The 20,750-nt window shown below is 39.3% G+C and overlaps 2 protein-coding genes across 2 annotated transcripts; one reads left to right on the top strand and one right to left on the bottom strand.

Annotated features, from left to right (window-relative positions):
* The first annotated feature begins 7,714 nt into the window (after positions 1-7,714).
* Positions 7,715-11,247, top strand: klf4 (Kruppel like factor 4). Its single transcript, XM_028025325.1, has 5 exons — positions 7,715-8,043; positions 8,168-8,276; positions 8,819-9,683; positions 9,895-10,065; positions 10,475-11,247. Exons 1-5 carry the CDS (start codon positions 8,039-8,041, stop codon positions 10,648-10,650), a joined length of 1,326 nt encoding a protein of 441 aa, XP_027881126.1. The 5' UTR covers positions 7,715-8,038; the 3' UTR covers positions 10,651-11,247.
* A 1,822-nt stretch (positions 11,248-13,069) lies between these two features.
* On the bottom strand, positions 13,070-19,945 carry rad23b (RAD23 homolog B, nucleotide excision repair protein). Its single transcript, XM_028025326.1, has 10 exons — positions 19,746-19,945; positions 19,009-19,090; positions 17,865-17,944; positions 17,395-17,606; positions 17,270-17,325; positions 16,777-16,904; positions 14,587-14,725; positions 14,354-14,481; positions 13,696-13,875; positions 13,070-13,555 (listed from the first exon to the last, which is right to left on the bottom strand). Exons 1-10 carry the CDS (start codon positions 19,809-19,811, stop codon positions 13,442-13,444), a joined length of 1,185 nt encoding a protein of 394 aa, XP_027881127.1. The 5' UTR covers positions 19,812-19,945; the 3' UTR covers positions 13,070-13,441.
* Positions 19,946-20,750: the final 805 nt, after the last annotated feature.

Here is a 20,750-nt window from a genome sequence, read left to right as displayed (position 1 = left end):
ATCAGCTTACCACATCTAAAATTGGCCTTATTTGCCCACTCTACCTTTCAAAAATTCTCCAAATCTGTCAGAGTCATGCCCCCCTCAGATTTTCTGTCGAATCTGGACACCTTTGAGGCCAGAACTTTAATTGAAAGAATTTTTGTCATTGACTTATGCATGGACTTGTGTATATGCGCAAACCTGTGCTCACATGGCATAACCAATTTGGACGAGAGATACAATAGAAGAGAAAGGTAAGGACACCCTTTACAACTAATGGGTTTTGTGGGGTTTTGCTGCTTTCCCCGTTTTTTTCACAAGTCATAATTCAGATTTCAGATCATCTTCTCAGTTGCAAGTCAAGAAACCAGAAGGATTTTGTTATTGTTGTGCTCCATGCCAAATAAAACAGCATGGAATTAGGCCGGCATCTCCTTTGGCGCCGAGGCAGCCCCAAAATATGACGCTGTAACCATTAACGTTTAGTTTCAAGATCTTGCCTTTACTTTACCTTTACTCCTCCAAATATTGCGAAGCCAAACAAGTCAATCTTTTCCTCATTTCATCATTAAGCTTTGTCCTAAAGGGATTTTTTTGTCAGTGTAGTCTGCTGTTAATTTAGGTTGAGATTAAAAGTTTTACTTTCAGAGGAACTATGTTCTTAGTTGACAGCCTAGTTGGCTGCAAACAGAGACCCTTTTGTTCCGACTGCTTCTAGTTTGCGTGCCTTGAGGATTCCGGTGTAGAACTTGAACATTTTCTTTTAATGTCCAAAATGTTACTCGTATGTAAATGGGATACTGAAAATGTAAAAAATAAATGTTTATTGGCACTTTTCGACCAGGGTTTTGGTATTTAAATTCAACAAGTATGGCTTTAACTACTGCTGTAATAATTTGCATGTTAATCTATTAACTGGTGTGTATAAAAATTGGATGGAAAACAATAAAAAATCTGTGAAACACGGCAGTTGTGTGTCTGGTACTGATTTTATGTTTAAGACTTGGAAGGGAAGCAGCCCAAGTTCTCAGTATATCAACAAGGTGAGCTCATGGTAAGTCCCTGATTCTCCCATGTCAGGCAGACAGAAAAACACACTCTCTCCAGCTCTAGCAGCCCAGTCCCGGACCTTTTCTTTTTAGAGGCTTCTAATCCTGGTGGGTCCGAGGCCTGACGTCACAGGGCCCTCCTCCCCAAGCCTCTGTCTGCCTATGTGCCGTACCCGCACTCTCATTTCCTCTGCAGCTCACGAACACCAATCCCTGCTCCTGTTTCCCAAGCCTCTGACGTCTGAGCATCTGATTAAGAGGGACTGCCTCATCTGACGCCTCATCTGGCCCTCTGAGGTGGTTAAACTTTAGAGAAGGGAGGCGTTGGTTGAATGTGTGGGCTGGAGTCAGTGTGCAACAGCCAGCCCAGCCTTCTCCTTCTCTCTTCCTCATTTGCTTAGCCCGTAGAAAGTCTCTCACTTGGCAGACTGGACTTCATCATGTGACCAGGAAGCATGGCTCTCATCCATTTCTCCTCCTGACAGAAAGGAAATATTCTAACAAAGGGGGCGGACACTGGACTATGCTACGTCGCCGGTTAAAAATAACTGGCATATTTAAGGCTGTTGAGGAATCCCAGGGCAGGCAAAGGCTGGACAGCTTGCCGCCCGGCAGGAGCTCTCTGTCTTTCTCTCTTTCTCTCTCTCTCTCTCTCCTTTCTCACAGTCGGATTCTTTGGGATATTTTCCCTGGTTTTGCTCCTTCCTTTAAACCCGCTTAGCTTTACACAAAACCTGAAACATGACCACGACCACCACTCCACACCTCAACCACATGTTACAGTCCCAGTGGAAGCCCACAGATACATTATACAACATGATGAAAGACCAGCAATGCCTTGCTGCAACTCTGCAGCATCTTTTTGTTGTGCAACTGTCACAACAAAAACTGACTCAAGCCTTGTGCATATGTTTATTTGCTGGCTGTAAGCTAATTTCACCCACAAACAAAACTGTATTTTCTCTGAGTATTTCCTAACTGAAGCGGACACCGTCAATAAGCTTTTGTCTCTTCAGTTAAACAGAAAAAAAAACTTAGTTTCCCAGACATGGTAGACAAAGTCTTACAAATACATTACCTTGCAAAAATATGCCCACCTCTTACAACCATGAACTTTAATGAATTTATCAAGGTTTTAAGTGATAGACAAAGTACAATATAAGAAGTGAAAGAAGAAAAATAGCAAAAGATTTGAAATACTTTTCTATTTTTGGAAAAGTGTGGGATACATTTCTATTCACCCATTTTTGCTATGGTTCTATAAAAAAAACATCCAGTGCAACCAGTCACCTAGTTAGTAAATATAGTTTATTTATGTGTATTTTATTTTTGGTATAAACCCAGCTGTTTTGTTAAGCCATCAAAGGTTTGCTGGAGAACATCACTGAAAAACAGCATCATGAAGACAAAGGGATGCAGCAGACAGGTTAGCGAGGAAGATCTCAAACAGGCTTAAAGGAGTGCTGGATCATAAAACAGTATCCCAAGAATGCGATGTACAACCCATCATCTGAAAAAGGTAACAGTATGATACAACTGCAAACCTACAAAGACATTGCCATCCACCTAAACTGACAAGCTAGACAAGGAAAGCATTAATAACCAAAGCACTTTGGTCAAATGAGACCAAAACATAACTACATTTTTAGTGAAACACTAAACAAATGTAGCCTTTAATCAATAGGGTAAGGTGAAAGTCATTAAAGAATGAATCTTATAAAGAAGTGCACAGACAGTTTGCCTCAAGAAATGTAGCAGATGAGACCAAACTATTTATTTTTGTCCTAGATCTAAAACATGATCACCACAATGGCATTAAGTTGTGGCACTATCATGCTGTGGCAATGCTTTTCTTAAATAGGAACAGGGAACTTAGTTAGCTTCCTGCAGAACAGCAAAGCTACATATTAAGCCAAAGTGGGTCCTGTAGAGGCCCAGTCAAAGTCCAGACCTGAATCCAATAGACAACTTGTAGCAGGAAATTTAAAAAAAGATTAATATCCACTGATGCTCTTTATTATATCTGTTTGAGCTTGAGCTGTTATACAAAGAAGAATTTCATTCTCTGGTTGTGCAAATCTGGCAGAGGCCAGAAGACTTGCAGCTGCAGCAGTTGACACAAGGAGGTTGAAAACAAAGCAATACCACATTTTCAGATGTTTATAAGTGAATATATTTAAAAACTATCATTTCCTTCTACTTTACAGTCATACACTGTATTGGTCTCTCACGCACAGTCTCAATAAAATGCATTCAAGTAGTTGATTTAAAAACTGCAAATACTTGAGTAATGTACCAAATAAAGCACAGACACATTAAGCAGAGTCTCTTCTCTTAACATTGTTTTCCTTAACCGTCCCTAAGAGCAGCAACCAGATGAATAATTTAGTTTAAATTACTTCTTTCCTAACACTACTTAGCAAGAAATCATCAAAACACAGTCCAAGGGTAACAGCACTACAGCTAATGTGAGATTTAGAAGTGTGGAAGTACAGCGCGGAGGGACGACAAACCTTCCCCCAACTTTTCGAAATTAAGGAAAGAATGAAAGCAATTTTTTAATTACTGAACAGCATCTGGAAGAGAGCGTAGAAAACCTCAATATCTGGAGTTATGATCTGCTGATATATTCACTTGGAAGCTGTCCAGGTTGGGGGGGGTTTCACCGAGGGACAGCGATGAAACAATAACTGGAGGGGCTACGATTTATCTGTAGTTTGCAGTTTTTATCTGAATTCTCAACATTTTTGGTATGTCATTTCATTCTAATGCGTCTCAAAATGTACAAATGTTCTACAAGTGTTTCTGTTGAAACTCTCAGCACAGCCAAGAACAACACCTGAGCTCACCTTAAAAACACTTACGGAGGTGAAGGTACTTCTTGAGGTAAATGTCGTGACAGGCAGACTTTATTTATACAGAGAAATAGACAAAAACACAACCCTGGGGATGCTGAAAGCTCACAAGAGGAAAGTATTACCCATATCATTCACCTCTCCTTGCTGATAAAATACCATTACCTCAGTCTCACCACATCCGATTGTTATGTCACCGCAGTGTTCAAGAAAATATCTGAAGTTATGTTGAAGTGATTCACTGCAGTGGTGTATCACAAGATTATTTTTTTTTTAAATATCAGCGGTTCATTCAGTTATCACTGCTGCATTAACTTATTCCATACGAGGGTTTGGTGTGAGTTACAGAAGGCCATGACTTCATTGTGTCAGGAACAGAGCCCAGCACACAGTGGTGTCATCTTCTCAGTCTTTATTTATTTTCTTTGGGCTATTATTCCAATGCAAAGCACCTCACTTGTTCAAGTCAGCCTTTTGTTTTGAGGATCACTTTCAAAACCATTATGTCCCATCATAAAGAATATGGCTATAATGACATGGTCTCTATTGTCTTCCTACCTGCTTTAGGAAGCTGGTCTTCAAGAACCTTACACACACACACACACACACACAACTTAAAACCATCACTTCTTTGCTCTCCACACATTTCAAGAAAGTCAAGTAAATATACAATTGGAACCTGATATTTACACATAGTGCATAAAAAGATAAGTAGCTTTTGTTGTCACCTGTCTGACATCGAATCAGACTACGCTTTTCCTTTTTTAGCAAGCAATACCAAAATTATTTGTATTTTGTCAGTCAGACAAAACCCTTTACTAAATTGAAATAAATTCAGTCACTTACAGTTTTTGATGCTTTTCTTTTTTTCTTTTGTATTTTTATTAATGAAACCATAGAAGTGATTCTCACAAGAAAACAAAAACTCATCAAACTGGAGATGCGAGGTTGTTGTCTAGCAATTTGTGAAACTTTGTGAATTCCACCAACCCCTCCAGCAGCAACACAGCAACACACGGTTCTGCCTCCTCTGTACATCCATCTACCTGTACAGCTGGAATGGAGTTTTCAGCCTTGCAAGCTTCCCTGTTTTCCTCTAATGTAGCAATGGTTATTATGGCCACACTCTTTGACTTTGATTTATCTCCAAAAAATTAGACAAATGGAGCAAATTTACGTAGCACTATTCTGGTCCATCTGAGAACTCAAAGTGGTCTACACTAGAGTCCCATTCGCCTTGTCACTGTCAGACACACACATACAAACACCCCTACGGAGATCGGTAGGCAACTTGAAATTAAGTGCTTTGCCCAGCGGCACATCAAAATGTGACGGGAGGAAGCTGCAATTAGATTCTATGACAACTACTCTTCCCAGTCAGTCCTCGTCTCTGAGGGCATTTGCAAATCCTAACCCACCATTGTTTTTAGAGTAAAGGCTGCTTCCTCTCGGAGTGACTTTTCAGCCGTGTCAGTACAAGGCTTTTATTCTGGGGTTGATTCACACACTTTGCATCAAAATATGGTCATCTTTCGGACACGTAACCTGTTTCCTTCCTACGGTTGTATTTGCACGGTACCATCAGTCATCTGGAAATTGTGAAGCTCTAACATTCTCTTGCTGTTATTTTGGCTGAGTTCTTTATTTTTCTCTATGATGTTACACAACAAAGCAATGTGTCTAATGTATTGTGCTTAAATACATCCACAGGTTTGCCTCCCTCTAACTACAATGTGGTGAATTAACCTATCGTGACAGGGCATCATTATCAGGGCTTTCCCAAATTGCAAAGTAATCTCAAATGTTTACAGCTTAGGAAAGTAATAAAACATTATGAGCAATCTGGCCAAAAACAGAAAAAGTTTAACTTTCCTGCTTTTGTGAGAAAAAGATTTGTCTTAATATGCAGTGTATGCAAATGTTTGTTTCATCTACATCTGCAATGTTTGGTCTGAGATAATACGTGAAATTGTAGCCATAAGCAGCCCAAACAGGATACCCATTTTTGTTGACAGAGCTCATGTGTCTCTGTGTCCTGCCTTTTTTTCCCACATGCTTTTGTTTGCTAACTGAAGCGTTGTGCATTTATGCAGTTTCAGACTCTGTGCGAAGACACGGACAAGTCGTTTATGGAGAACATGTCCTGTTGAAACGCCAGCGTGTTTGTTGACATACCTAACAGACGAGATCCTGATGCAGGAGGATCAATGCCGAATGCTTTGTTTGCTCTCGCAAATGATCTGGAGTCAGTGTGCCAAGCTATTCTGGACAGCAGAGTTTGTGCCAAAATGATTTGCAAATCCAGCAAGATGCCAATTCAACCACAAAGCTTGGCATTTTAAAGCTTTAATGCTTTTCAAGGAAGATTTTTAAAACCCAATACAACCTCAGTAACACAGAGATTTTTTTGTGTGTGTCTTTGGAATAAAATGTTACACTTATAGAGTAAAATTACTATAAATAATTTGATTTTGATCAAATTATTTTTGCCAAGCAAAAGTTTAATCATATTTGAAATCTTTGGCTACATATATTTTTAATTAATAATTCTGCACTGTACAAATGTATTTAAAAACATTTATGTTTTTACTTTTAAGCAACCAGAAATTCTAGAAGTTCTTATTCTAAGATAGCCATTATTAATATTTCTTCATATTCTTTTTTTAACATCTACTGCAATTTTGTTCATTGTTTTGCCATTATTCCTGACTAAGGCAACACAAGGTCTTGTGTACTGGAGGGTGAACCAACACCCACACTTAAGTTTTTGCAGCCTTGAACATATTTTTGAAGATTCTCCTGTATTTAGTCATGTCTGTTTCCTCATAATCTCTGACCAGATTTCAAATCCCAAACAGAGGAAAACATTTCCACAGCATGATGCATCCTACAGAAAGATTCATCATGAGTTAATTTTAGCAGTGTCACAGAACTCTGTGTAAAAGTTAAAATGAATCCAAACAACACATAATAATTTTCCTAAGTAGTAAACAGGGAACCTTTTTTTTCCAAATAACTGGATTTGTTTATGCCTCAGGATGAACAGCGGCACAGTTAGGCTCAATGTGGGCAATGTGTTGCAGTTTGCACAGTCTCACTGTATCTCCCCAGGTACAACTTCCTTACACAGTTCAAAAGCATGCAAGTTATGGTAAGTGGTCTTTCTAAACTGGTTGCAGGAGTGAGTGTCAGAGAGCATGTTTGTTTGCCCTGTCTACCTCTCTGTGCTTTGCCATTTTACACTGCTACCTGTCCAGGGTTAACCCCGCATCTATTTGCAAATATAGACAATGGATGCTTTTAATGAGAACCTTACGCCAAGATTACCAAGCAATATTCATTGCACTATGTATAGTGATTATTCGATATAAAAGTGAACTTTCGTATATGTACACACATATATATATGTATGTGTGTCATTAACTATTAAAAAAGTAAATATAAAAAAAAATATTACTCATCAATATTATTGTTATTAAATATTATATCTCCATTATTTACTAAGTATTATTTATCTCGGCTCTCCAGGTGATATGTGCAGGTGTCCGCATTTATCGCCCTACCTATGTTCTCCTGTCAGTCTGTGTGTTGCAATTGGAAATTTGCGCTTCCTAAATGGCTTTTTACAAGAATAAAAGCAGCAAGGATTGGTACCGTTGCTATGAATACAAACAAACCTCGCTGTGCCTCACTTTTTTTTTTTTATGCCATTAGACTCGGCCTACCCCTTCACTCTTCGTCCCTCCCCCCCCTAATGTTTTCCTGCGCCCGTTGCCGGGGCGACAGAAGGCGTTTCCCATGATTTAGATTTAAGGATGCCTCTCTCACGCTGCTTCCTCACTCAGACTGCCGGTCTCCCCGCAAGGCAACTGGCGGGAGGGATTCCCCTGCTCGTCGCCTCTCTGTCTTCCCCGTTCAAAACAGCCTCCAATCAGTCACAACTAGCTCCATTTTTTTCTTTTCTTTTTCTTTTTTTTTTTTTTGCTTTTCCTTTTCCACCGGCGCGCCCAATCTAGCGGCGGCATGTCCCGGAGCCAAAGTGCGGCGTGCGGTGCGGAGCAGAAACTTTGAAACATTTCTGACGAGGGGATTTTATTTCTACCAGATCCAGTGCAGTCCTCGGCAAGAAGACTTAAGAGTCGATTCTAACTGATGAGGTGAAACATTTTTCACAACATCGCCTGATCATCGTCTTGCTTGTGGAATATAAAGGAGCCTGCGCTGCGCCTCCTCCTGCAGGATCGTTCCGGGGATTTACGGTGTTTTTCTGTGTAATTTCAGGCAGCCTCCAAATGACGTCGAGATGGCTTGTGGCACGCTTCTCCCATCTATTTCCACGTTTGCCAGCGGACCAACTGACAAGAGCAGATCCATAGGAGGTGCTTATCTGGTGAGTAAACCCTACTGAGTACCAGATAGAACTTGGGCATCAGGGAATCTCTTATAGTCCTCTATTTAAAGAGTGTTTATTTCTCAGTGTAGCTCCCATGTTATTACTGCAGTCAAGGCTTGACACTGCTGGGGCGTGCACCAGTTTATACAGGGAACCGTAGGCATTCAAACTGGGAAAGCACACATGGTTTCCAGCAAAACTCCTAGAAAGAATATTATCTGATTGCACAAAGTCTCCGAGCGCTTATCCAAGCCTACTTATTGTTTTTTCCCATTTTTATGCTTTCTGAATCAATTCCAGTATTTCAACCAGTGCACATTCCAAAGATCTTTCCTCCACCTGACTGAACTGTGCTGCTGAGCTTTCATAAATATCACACTTCATTACATTTTTTCTTAAACTGCACTTGTCCACAAGTCGGTTTCCCTTGTTTTGGACTCTTTTGAAGTAGAGCAGGACATAAATGGGTATGAGTTTCTTGTTATTAGAGGTAACTCGACACAAACAAGCTTCTTATCTGGTCTCTAACTTATCTCTAGAAATGGAAGGAGGAGTTGTCCCATCTTAAGAAACCAAGTGTGCCAGAGAGAAGCAGCTGCTGCGACCCAGACCACCCTACAGCCACCTGCATAACAAGCACCAGCATGTCCAAGAAGGAGACTGAGCCAGATCTGGACTTGGACTATGATTTTATTTTGTCCAATTCCATCTTGCAGCAACAACAGCAACAGCAACAGCAGGAGGAAGCCATGGGGTGCAGCTCTGCCCAGGCCATGTCATCTTCCCCGGGTTCCTTCACCTCATCTTACCAACTTCCTTCTCCTCAAGACACTGCCAGTGAGCTGCTCTACACCATCCCAGACATCAGTGACGTTTCGCCCTCTGGAGGCTTTGTGGCAGAACTCATGAGACCTGATTTGGACCCAGCATACCTCCACCTTCCTAGCCTCCATGGCAAGTTTGTAGTCAAGACAACAATGGACATGGGAGAGTACAGCCAAAGCATGACTGTAGGCAAGGCCTGCGTCGGCCCGGCATCGGACTCTGCTCCGTCACGGGTCTCGCCGTCCTTCGTGTGCAGCCGGATAAAGCAGGAGAACCCCAGTAACTGCACCATTTCACAGCCCATAGACCTGCACTTGGCAGGGGTGAACTCTCATGGCCGGGCAGGCCAGCAACAGCGCCCCAGCAACTTGGATCTTCATGCATTTCCAGGGAATGGGAGGACCATGACCAGCACTAGATTATCTTCATCCTCTTCCCTTTCTCCAGACAATCCTCTTGGTCGGGAGCACCAGTTGGGCCACCCTCTCTCTCAGATCCCGCTACCTCCGCAGGGGTACCACCATGGTACCTCTCAGGGCTACACCTCCTACCCTCAGGGCTCATCCATGCAGTACCCAGGTGACTGGCACACCACATTGCAGTATCAATTACTTTGTACAACCAATTCAGCAGAGAGTTTATCTATTCAATAAATTCAATTTTAGAGACGAAACAATAGTTTTGGCAATGCCGATTGTACAAGCAAATTCTATTATTAAGATCTTTATTCTTCTATGGTATGATATTAATGTTTCATGGCGATTATGTTGGCCATCCCGTCACCCTACAGAGGGTCTCATGATCTCCAGCGGGGACTGCTTGCCCGAGGAGCCGAAGCCCAAACGCGGTAGGCGCGCCTGGCCCAGGAAGAGGGTGGCAACGCACACGTGTGACTACGTTGGCTGTGGCAAAACGTATACAAAGAGCTCCCACCTGAAAGCACACCACCGCACACACACAGGTAGAGCTCCCTTTACAGTTTTTCCTTCTCCTGTTGCCTTTTACTTTATGAGGCATGCACATTGAATCCTCGCTCATTAATCATACTTTTTTTGTGTAATCTAGAGCTATTCAGCTTAAGGCTTTCATTGTGGATTTACAAAAAAACAGGCCACATCACTTGCACGTTGTTGAACAAACACATTCATAGAAAGGTGGGGGATGGACTAGGGGAGTTGCTTGTCAGGTGCAGCAAAACAGGTTGACACTGATCCCTGCTCAAATACAACTGCTAGGCCTTTTACAGAGGAGCTGCAGGACAGGATGGACCTCTTTTTTAGCTGGAGGTGGTGAAGCCTGGGCTACTTCAACCTTACGGATGGTGCTAACTGCTCTGGGTGTGTGTGTGTTTTGTTTTTTTTTTATCACAGGGGAGAAGCCTTACCACTGCGACTGGGAGGGCTGCGGCTGGAAGTTTGCACGTTCCGATGAGCTCACTCGCCACTACAGGAAACACACGGGTCATCGGCCTTTCCAGTGCCAGAAATGCGACCGGGCCTTCTCCAGGTCGGACCACCTTGCTCTCCACATGAAGAGACACCTATGAGACGCAGACAAGACGACAAAAGCTGAAGGCCACAGTATATATATATCTGTCTGCAGAACACTTTTTTTTTTTTTTTTTACCAAAACTTGCCTTCAAGCTGACGTCGAGCAGCAAGACACGCTGTGGTGTTCATGGCACAAAGAAAAAGAAAGCATTACTCCTTTAAGAGCCCCTCTCGCATTGTGCAGGTGACTCGACGAGGCCTCTCAGCCAGGGTTGTAAAACCTTATTAAAACAAACAAAAAAAAAGGGACCAAACTGGAATTTGTCTTATTTAACCGACAAAACTTGGTGGACCAGGTGCCAGCGGATTTTAACTGGAAAATTCAGGGAAACCAGGAGCAACAGACAAAGCATCTCCAGAGGCCTTCTAGCAGCGAGCAACACACCATCGCAGACTTTACTCCTAATACACACTGTTAAAACAAACTGTATTAATAAACAGCGATATTTATCATCCCATTTCACCTGCAAAGCCATTTATTTTCAGGTACAATGTTAATTTATACAGAATGGTGCTGAGTAATAGAGAAGGTTTCTTTTAGAAAAAAAAGGTACCAAAGATGATGGAAAATAGATATAAAGAAAAAGGGTGAAGCAATGAAAATAAAAGTGCCATTTAGTTGTTTGTGTTTTCTTCCATAAAGTATGACTTCAGGTGAACACTTTCTAAACTGCGATGGCAATCTACAACGCACTGCAGCTGCAAAGTGCAATAATTTATATGAAACATTCGTATTTTTGTATTGAATGAGTAACTCTGAACAAAGATTTTGTTTTTGTTTATAGCCAAAATATGTAATATAATGTTAAACTTTGTACATTTGTACATAAAAATGTTTTGTTATTGTTTTGTATTTTACAGTATAATGAAATAAAAATGTATTTGAACTAAGAAAATCAAGGTGGCATTTATACTCTTAGTTAATTCAAACTCATGACGAGATGCATGTGGTTACCGAACATTTTGCGAAACTGTAACAGAGCAGCACATTTATGTTTGAAATGGCAGCGGTGACTCACAGTCGCGTCCTACACAATATAATCGTCCCATATGAAGAGGCAAACCAGTACAATGTGGCCATAAAAAAGTTTTCCCGTTTCCGTGAGGTTTTTTCTTTCCACCTGTCAGAGGAAAGAAAAGAAAACGGGACATTCAAGGATGACCCCAGATCTGATTGCTGCTCTCTGTTGAGACAATATGAATAAAAACACAAAGTGAATCTAGAATGACAGTTTTTGTATTCTCATTTCTTGTTTGTACACTGCTGTGTGCATAAAACTGCTGTTTGAATGTTCCCATGTTAGCGGGTTAATGAAGAAATATTAAACTCTGTTTGCCTCTTTAGTTTCATAATGACTCAGCAATGTTTGTTTTATTTTGGGTTCTTCAAAGTAGATGCTGTGAAAGAGTTGTATTTAGTCATTTTCTTTTGAAACAGTGCTTCCAAACATTGGGAAACTTTAGGATGTAAGTCCTTCAAACTGCAAGCATCTTAAAACAAGTTTTTAATATATTCCAGTCCAAGAACAAATCAAAATATGCACCTGAGCTGAAAAAACTGCAGTCAAATTGATATAACACGAGTTCGTAACATGACAGTGCAAAATGAAATGTTGAAAAAAAGGTTATCCAACAACCTCTCAAAGACTATCTGTAAATAAATACTACCTCAACAATTTAGGGAAAAACAGATTTAGAACCATATGGTGCATATTAATATGACAATTTCAGGATTATCCAAAATAAAATAAAAAAACAGAAAATGAACAAACCATCTATACATCTACACATGTAAGAAAATGCCCCTTCAAGAAGACAAATTAAACACAAAAAGAATGTGTTTATGTACATATATCTTGCACACACAAGTATCAAAACAATTTTACTTTGGAAATAGTATATTCGAAGTTTTAACATACTTAGTTCCTATTCCAGATTTTTTTTTTAATATATTTTTGACTTGTTTACAGTATATTCATAGCCTGACCATTACCTTCCTACCTTATTTTGCTAGAAACATATAACATGTTTTTTTCCAAGTTGGTATACATGGAATTATTTAAAGATATCAATAATTATACACAAGCTTTAAAAGGGAATAAAAACTAAGATGTAGTTAAATTAAATATGAGCTTTACCCATGTTGGGATGCTTAACATACAGTATCGACATTTATTTGTTGCATACCTTCATGTCGGCGCGCTGTTAAATGTGAAACATTTTGTGGTCTATGTTGCCCTCTGCAGGTTTATTCAGCTAAATCATCCTGATTTTTACAACAGGAAATGCTCTCTGGGTTGTCTCTTCATTGGAATTGATATAAGGGAAGACAAAAATATAGTGAGTTGCATTTGTAAAGTTCAACATACTGTATATTATGGTGCAAAAATAAAGACGAACAGAAGGAGACACACATGTTGCTTGATTGGTTCCAATTTAATTCTTTTTTCAAGAAGCAAATGTAAGAACCTGTAAGAACCTCTTAGCTTTACCCTATTATTTGCAAACAAACAATTGTTCTTAAGCAATAAAACAAAAGGCACATAGGCAAACTCTGATGCAAAAGTATTGGATTTTAATCACTACTCCATTGTAACCTGTTAACAACAGCTTGTCCTTTTACAGCAGATCCCAACTGAGAATTATCCAGTGTAATCATGAAACTTTGCTTTGGAACCGGGAAATAAAATACACTTTAGAAATTAAAAGGCTTATTTGCAGATATACTGAACATGACTAACAAAACAGTGGAAGAATGAAAACAACAACAACAAAAAAATGTCTCCTTCAATCGTCGTCAAAGTTTTGTTGTAAAAGGAAGTTGGCAGCCAAGTTCTCATTTTTATCACAAGCAAAGTAGGCTTGGATGACGAGTCCTTCTGGAAAACCCAAGGCTTTTAGCTGGATGGAAAGCAAAAGGTGAAAGTTAGTTCAACAAAACTGTAATATCCATCAATCTTTTCAATTTAAGCTCCAGTGTTTTTAGATAATAATAAATAAAAAAAAAAACAGGTTCTGGACATTGTCATGCTCCACCTCACCCTCTCAATAGCTTCTTTTTCCTGTGGTGTGACCTGGATATAGCTCATCTGACCCCCACCAGATGTACCACCTCCCACTCCTCCGGCTCCACCCGGTCCTCCTCCGCCACCTGTTGGAGCTGGGTCTGGAATTGGCTCATTCAGCATCTGGATGAACTGTTCTTGGTGGTCACTGATCTCCTATAATTCAGAATGAAACGTTCATGAATAGTGTACTGTTGCAAAGTGAAACGCAGAACAGAGTGTTTAAAAAAGAGCTTTAATTTGGCTGTGTGGAACCTAGTAGTGTGATAAAATGAAACAAGGTGAATTCAAACTGTTAATACATTTTTTGTGCAATAAAAAGCAAAATTATGTTTCAGTTCTAAGTTTTTAACATTTTGCTCCCATTTGACAAACACACAGTACTTTTGGTTAATTTATTGCACAAAATCCCATTAAAACACTCTGCAATGTATTACCAATTGTAAAAATGCCCAACAGGCTTAGTTGTCTTTGCCTGGCAATGTGTCATTAGAAGAATTACTTGACATTTTAAACACTGGATATAGTAGACTGGTAGATGAGTAAACTGTCATTTTGTTAAAACTCCCCTATAAAAGTATACAAGTGTTTTAATCTAGAAGTGAAACATTGTTGAGGTCTGGCTCTTCCTCACCTGCAGCAGGTCTGGGTTCTCCCTGCCGATCTCCTGCAGCAACGTTGGAAGCAGGACAGGATTCTGCTGAATCAGCTGTCGCATCACCTGGAACTGAGGCTGATTTCTTAGGAAGTCCAAGGGATTGGCTGGAAGCGGAAATTAAAATTGTAAGCAGCAAGAAACAAGAAAACTGGCAGAGAAAGCATAGTTTCATGCCTCATTTGCTTTTGGAATCAGGGTGTTCCATTTACTTCCTGCTGTAGCGCTTGGTGAAGATCCAGTGTTGGCAGGAGTGTTAACACTTCCGGAGGGAGCAGCTGGAGCTCCACTTGATGGAGTCGCCGTGGTATCAGGTCCTGGTGCAGGACCCTGATCTCTGGTTGACACACCCTGTGGAAGGAGGTAGGCCTCCACTGGTTAGTAGAGCAACAACAAGGGGGATGATGCTCTCATATCTTGATTAAGAAGTACTCTGTAAGAGTTTTAAGTTTTTTTTCCAAGTGAACACTAAAACCTCTGCCAAACTGTTTCCTATTTTTCCATGGATGCTGATGCATTTGAAAATGGATTTCATGTGGGTTTGTACAACAAGAAATAAATTGCATTCTGTGAAACCACTTTTGTCAAGTATACAAAATATGGGTGTTGGCTTTGATGCACCCCAAGCTTGCATTATGGATAAACATTTGGGAGAAGGGTGTAAAATGTAGTCCAACACTGAGTCAGGACATACTGAGTTACTTCTCTATTTTTATATTTAAAACTAATTGACCACCTGACCATTTTTGATGGTCAGGTGGCATATTATCTAAAATATTATGAGCTGATAAATACACAAAATAGGTCTAACTGTCATTACTTGAACATCCAGCATGCTGAGGGAATACATTTTCAGAGTAGACAGAGCACACCATGACATTACGTAACATTATTTAGGGTCATTGCTTGACATTTACTTTAAATTCTAATTGAAAAAAAATAAATAAATACATTTATCCCAAAGAAAAATTTTATTTAACTCATATCATCCAAGTATCTTCAAAGTGATTGTGGATAGTGATGCTTTGGGCAGGAAGGATCTCAGGTAGTAGTCAGTTTTGCAACAAATCTGAAGAATCCTTTGACTGAACACAGTTGCTATATATCCCTGCATGACATGCTAACTGCTCAATATTATGGCAGCAGAGATGATATTACGCGGGAACATTTCCTAGATAACACCATCCAGTTTTTGCCAACACTGCTAATCTACCTCAATGCTTTTCCCACTCCTCTTTAAATCTCTGCCTGTGATGTTACAGTCGTTGATATGATCTTTGTCCATTATCATAAATGGAAGAGTTGGCTTGGACTTCCTCTTCCTCTCTGTTCTTTGGTTCTGCTCTTCATCCAAGAAGTCCCTTTTTAAACTCCTCTGGGTTTTGGGCTGCTAGTTCAGGTATTATTTAAACTGAGCTAGTCCAGGGGTGTCAAACTCCAGTCCTCAAGGGCCGGTGTCCTGCAACTTTTAGATGTGCCTCTGCTGCACCACACCTGAATAGAATAATTTGGTCATTAGCAAGGCTCTGGAGAACTGATCTACACAAGGAGGAGGTAATTAAGTCATTTCATTCCAATGATTTGTACCTGTGGCACATCTAAAAACTGCAGGACACCGGCCCTTGAGGACTGGAGTTTAACACCTGTGAGCTAGTCCCAGCCTGGTTGCTATGGTTATGCATGATAATAACTACCGTACCTGAAAGTAAAACAGCATGAACAAAAGTTGTTCCAGCTGCACAGCATTCAAAGCCAGAGGGAATAATTCTCCAAAAAAGCAATGCCACAGCCAGAAAAAAATGAACCAAAAGTTAACAAAACGAAGGAATCAGAAATAATGTAACAGAGCTACTTCAACATGCTGCCACCGTGAGTGGCAAACTGTGGGATTAAATGGAATTGCCTGTTAATTTAAATTTCATATTAAAATCCAAGGCATTAGTTCATATTTGTTGTATATAGAATGTCTACAAGTTAGACCCTCATCGAGTGTAACGTTTTTGACAAAAATAAATAAGAAAATAAAAAGCCTTTGACAACCTGATTTATGGGAAGTTAAAACTACAAACTACAATATTATATTTTTCACCAAAAGCATCATGTTTTTGTGTGCTATTGAAATGGTAAACCCACAGTAGTGTGAGAGTTAGAAGATTGTTCTGAACAAATATTTGGGGCTTCTTGTAAAGTTTCATAGATACTCGGACTGTCTACAAAACAATGATATGAATGTGACCTAAAGTTTGAAACGAGTCTTTAACACAACTATGAGCTGAGAAAGCAAAGTAAGCTCCAAAATTGCAAATGTCACACAAAAGTATAATCTATAATCAGTTAAGAGATGTATCAATCTGGTAATATGATTAAAAGCGCATTCATTTCAACCACAGAGCTCCTCATACCGATAGCAGGTATTCCACAGCCCTGTCAGGGTTGTTGAAGCTCACTCTCAGAGCTGCCACTACTTCTTCTCTCCCGAAGCCCAGGAGCATCATTTCATATACCATGGCATCATACGACGAACCTGTCACTGAAGGAATGAGTAGACAGTCACCAATAAAACAACTGAGATTTATTGTCGCAGTGCAGTCAAATCTTTTCATCTCTATTCTTTAAAACAAAATTTAAAAAGCTAAGACACAGCAAGAGAGATACTTGTTTCTACAAAGCATAAACATAACTCAATATAAACAATTTGAATTAAAAAAAAGTATTATTGCTTAAAGGAAATCAGAAAGCATTGATACTCAGCAGTTTTCAGATATGCAGGTTCACAGGATTCACTTTGAGGCAATGCATGTTCTAAGTGTAGAGCATGAGGACATGTAGACGTGTGCCTAGCGTACATCAGAACAGCTAACAAACAAACATATAAACATATAAATTCAGCCTTACCAAGAGTTGAAACAGCTTCATTTATCAAGTTTGAGTTTGGTGAAGTCTCAGGGCTTCTAGAAGAGAAAAGAAAATATTTAATATCTACAAAACATAATGTTATTGGGTGAATGTCTGATCCTTACCCGCTACTGCCAAAACTGGTGGAGAATGGGTCAGAGCTTGGTGGCGTCACCTCTGTTTTGTCCTCTGACTTGTTGTCGGAGGAAGTCGGCTCTGCTGGATTCTCTAAACTAGACAAAGCTGCAGGAGGGGCTGCAGGAGGAGCTGCAGGAGCCGTGGTGACGGGAGCTGAAGAGGTTGATGAAGTCTGTGTGGTGGCTGAGGCCATTTTGGGCTGGAAGAAAAAAAAAATTAATTATAGGTCATAAAATATCTTTTGTCATATAAAAGCTGTCATTATGATCAAACTATTAACTCTGTTGTATTTTACATAAATGTGCTGCTCCGAATTGATAATAAATAGCAACAAAAAAAAATTCTGACTATAGTCATTAGACAGCTTTAATCCTATGATGGAATACCAGCGTTATTCGATACAATGCTAAATCAAAAAGAAAAACACAGCAAGTTGGAGAAACTTTAAATTATGAACCTTTGTCACCATTAGCACCACAAAGTTCTTCTCATCAATGTTGTACTCCTTGAGAGGCGTGTCATCGTTTAAGATTTTACCTGTCAAAAAACAAAAAAAATAACACCTATATAAAACGGTGCACACTTTATATGAATTAAACCTCTGCTGAAGAAATGACTGAACAGTGTATAGATAATTTCTAGGAAAGCAAATGTGTCAAATTCAAGTTTTACAATGAAGTCTAACATGCTACTGTCTCAATACATTAGAAAAATATGTGAGCATGCAACAATGTTTAACTTGTATAGATCAATCTTAACATATTACTTAGCACTACTATGGAAAACAAAGCAAATGTATCAAAATATGCACCACTTGTCTAAACAAAGGTCTCTTAAAGTTGATAAAACTATTAACCACTGAGAGACTTTAATTCTGCACTGACCATTTGGTTACAGTTCTTTCTTTTCACTAAATGAAGCTGACCATAATCCATCAAATCTATAGGTGAAAATAAAGTTGCACATGGATTGTGGGTAGCTTCATTTAGTGGGGAAAAAATCTGTATGAAGAAACAACTTTTTTCAGTGACACAATTGTTGTTTCCTCTGCTCTTAACACTTGATGTAATTAGACTTCTGGGTCACTCTATTCTCTTCCAGCTGAAGCTTTTCAGTCTTTGTACTGACTTACAAAGACTGAAATCTCTGTGTTAATTTTGCCACATGTTCTAAATCATTGTCCTTTCAGTTGTCTGGCAGAGTCAAGCAGATTTATATGCAAAGTCTACTGGCATTTCAAAACGTTGGTGATGCTTTTCATGTTTGACTTTCTTAAAAGCCAAGATACAAAAAAGGTTCCATAAAAAGGTTTAGTTCTTTAAAAATCACAACAAGCTTCTTATAATGAATATTTATCACATATAAGTTGCCCTTTTTCAAAAAGTCGTGTAACATTTGCAACTCTAAATTACTTATTTAGCTTGCTGAGGGCAAAAATGGCTGTTTGAAATGTAAAGTTTGGAGACCTTTTCCCCCCATACTTAATCAACCTTGGAAAAATAAAATCCCATACTTTTCCAGACTTTCACACATCTCTCCAAAAACATGGAAGGTAATGTATGAAGTCAGCATCTTATCTTATTGATTTGCACATATCATACCGGCATAGATCAATTTCTGTGCTGCAACAGAAAAGATGTCATTCCCCTTCTCCTTTTCAATCCTCTCTTTTAATATTTTCACCTATAGACAAAACATGAAAAAAAAAAACGTTAACAATCTTGTTCACATGTTATGTTGCACAAGTGTTTACAACCCTTAAAACATCCTGTTTAGTTGCAGTGAGTAATAAAGGAAGTGAGCTTGACCTGCTCTCAAACCGAGTCAACAAACCAAACTCCCTGTGACATATCGCATAAAAATAACGGCTTCCTTCTGAAATTGCCACAACGACCCGAGTTAAATCAAGCTTAACAGACAAATTAAAGGTAAAAAATAGTTATAGTATCCTTTTGGTTAAATTAAATATTACGCAGTCCCCGTACATAAAAAAAAGAATATTACATAAGCTCAGCGAAAGTAAAAGTTAGTAAGTAAATCATTTCAAACATCATCTGGAACATCACGCGGGCTGCGGCTAATTACTGATAACATAAGTCACTTTTTCAATATGTACAAGTCAGTTACTTTGACTTGTTCAGAAATGATAACATAAATATACAAAGCCTAAGTGGGACGCATTGAGGACAAATACATAAATGACATTCCATGAATGTCCGCAAACCTACTTATGGATGGATGTGCCTGTTATGAGACATTCCCAAACTGTTCTCGGTTCCAGGACATACCCCACTCCCACTCCCACTCCACCCCCTTCACTTATATTTCTATCTCTCACCGTCTCCTCCTCATCGATGTCAATTTTAAATGTTTGTTGTTGTAATGTCTTCAGAGTTACCAGCATCTTGTCAGTCGAGCTTTACCCACTGGACTGGCATAAATCTATTAAATCCAACTTGAAAGACTCCACTGTTTTTTTCGTTGGCTCATCACAACCTGTCAGCCGCCATGACTTTTCGGTTCTCTTCTTCGTGTGTTATTCATCGTGCTTATGGTCCACCTAGTGGTTAGATGGTGAACAACATCCTATGTTGCGTTTGTATTCAATTTGACTCAGAAATTGTAATATTAATGCACTGTATTGAATGATATTTTTTATGTAACTATGTTAGTCATTAGCCATTTTATTCACTCTCTTTTACAGCTGATTAGATATTTGGTTATGGAGTTTTGGCAGTGATTGTATAAATAAAACATTTAATTTGACTTACAGTCTATGGATCAACTTCATTCATTCAGCATTAAGCTTGAGTGAAAATATTCCAGTTTTTCCCCTTTGCTTACACTTTGTTTAAAACAAAAAATGCTTACCATAATTAATTTATTTTAATACAGAGTAACCATGAACATTTGTACTTAAAGAGTCGGGGCAGGCATCATGAGTATGTACAAAATAGTATTATTTCAGTTTGCTGACTAGTGGGCAACATGGAAAAAAGGCTTGTGTCTATGTTTGTTTGTGTTACAGTAGAAACTGATGAGAAAGTTCCTACAATCACAACCCTTTAACACTTGTTAAATCACCTGTTATCAATCAATATTCAAAGCTTTTATGTAATGCTGTTTTTTTTTTCAAAGTTGTTGCCCAGTGGTCACTTTAGGAGGCCTGCTAACTACAAAAAATAAAATAATTGAGGTGTTCTGCAATATTGTGCAGTCTTAGTCAATCTTCATCTCCCACTTCTCTTTCTGCCCTTCTGCGTCTCTTTGCATGACCTGCTCTTCTCGCATCCTGAGATCCTCCTCTCTACTCAGGCTGCCCCCCGCCTCCATCACATTTTCA

The sequence above is a fragment of the Xiphophorus couchianus genome, chromosome 8 (genome assembly GCF_001444195.1).
Source record: "Xiphophorus couchianus chromosome 8, X_couchianus-1.0, whole genome shotgun sequence".
NCBI lineage: Eukaryota > Metazoa > Chordata > Actinopteri > Cyprinodontiformes > Poeciliidae > Xiphophorus > Xiphophorus couchianus.
Note: the sequence above shows the minus strand (reverse complement) of the source record. Positions and strands in the feature narration are given on the sequence as shown.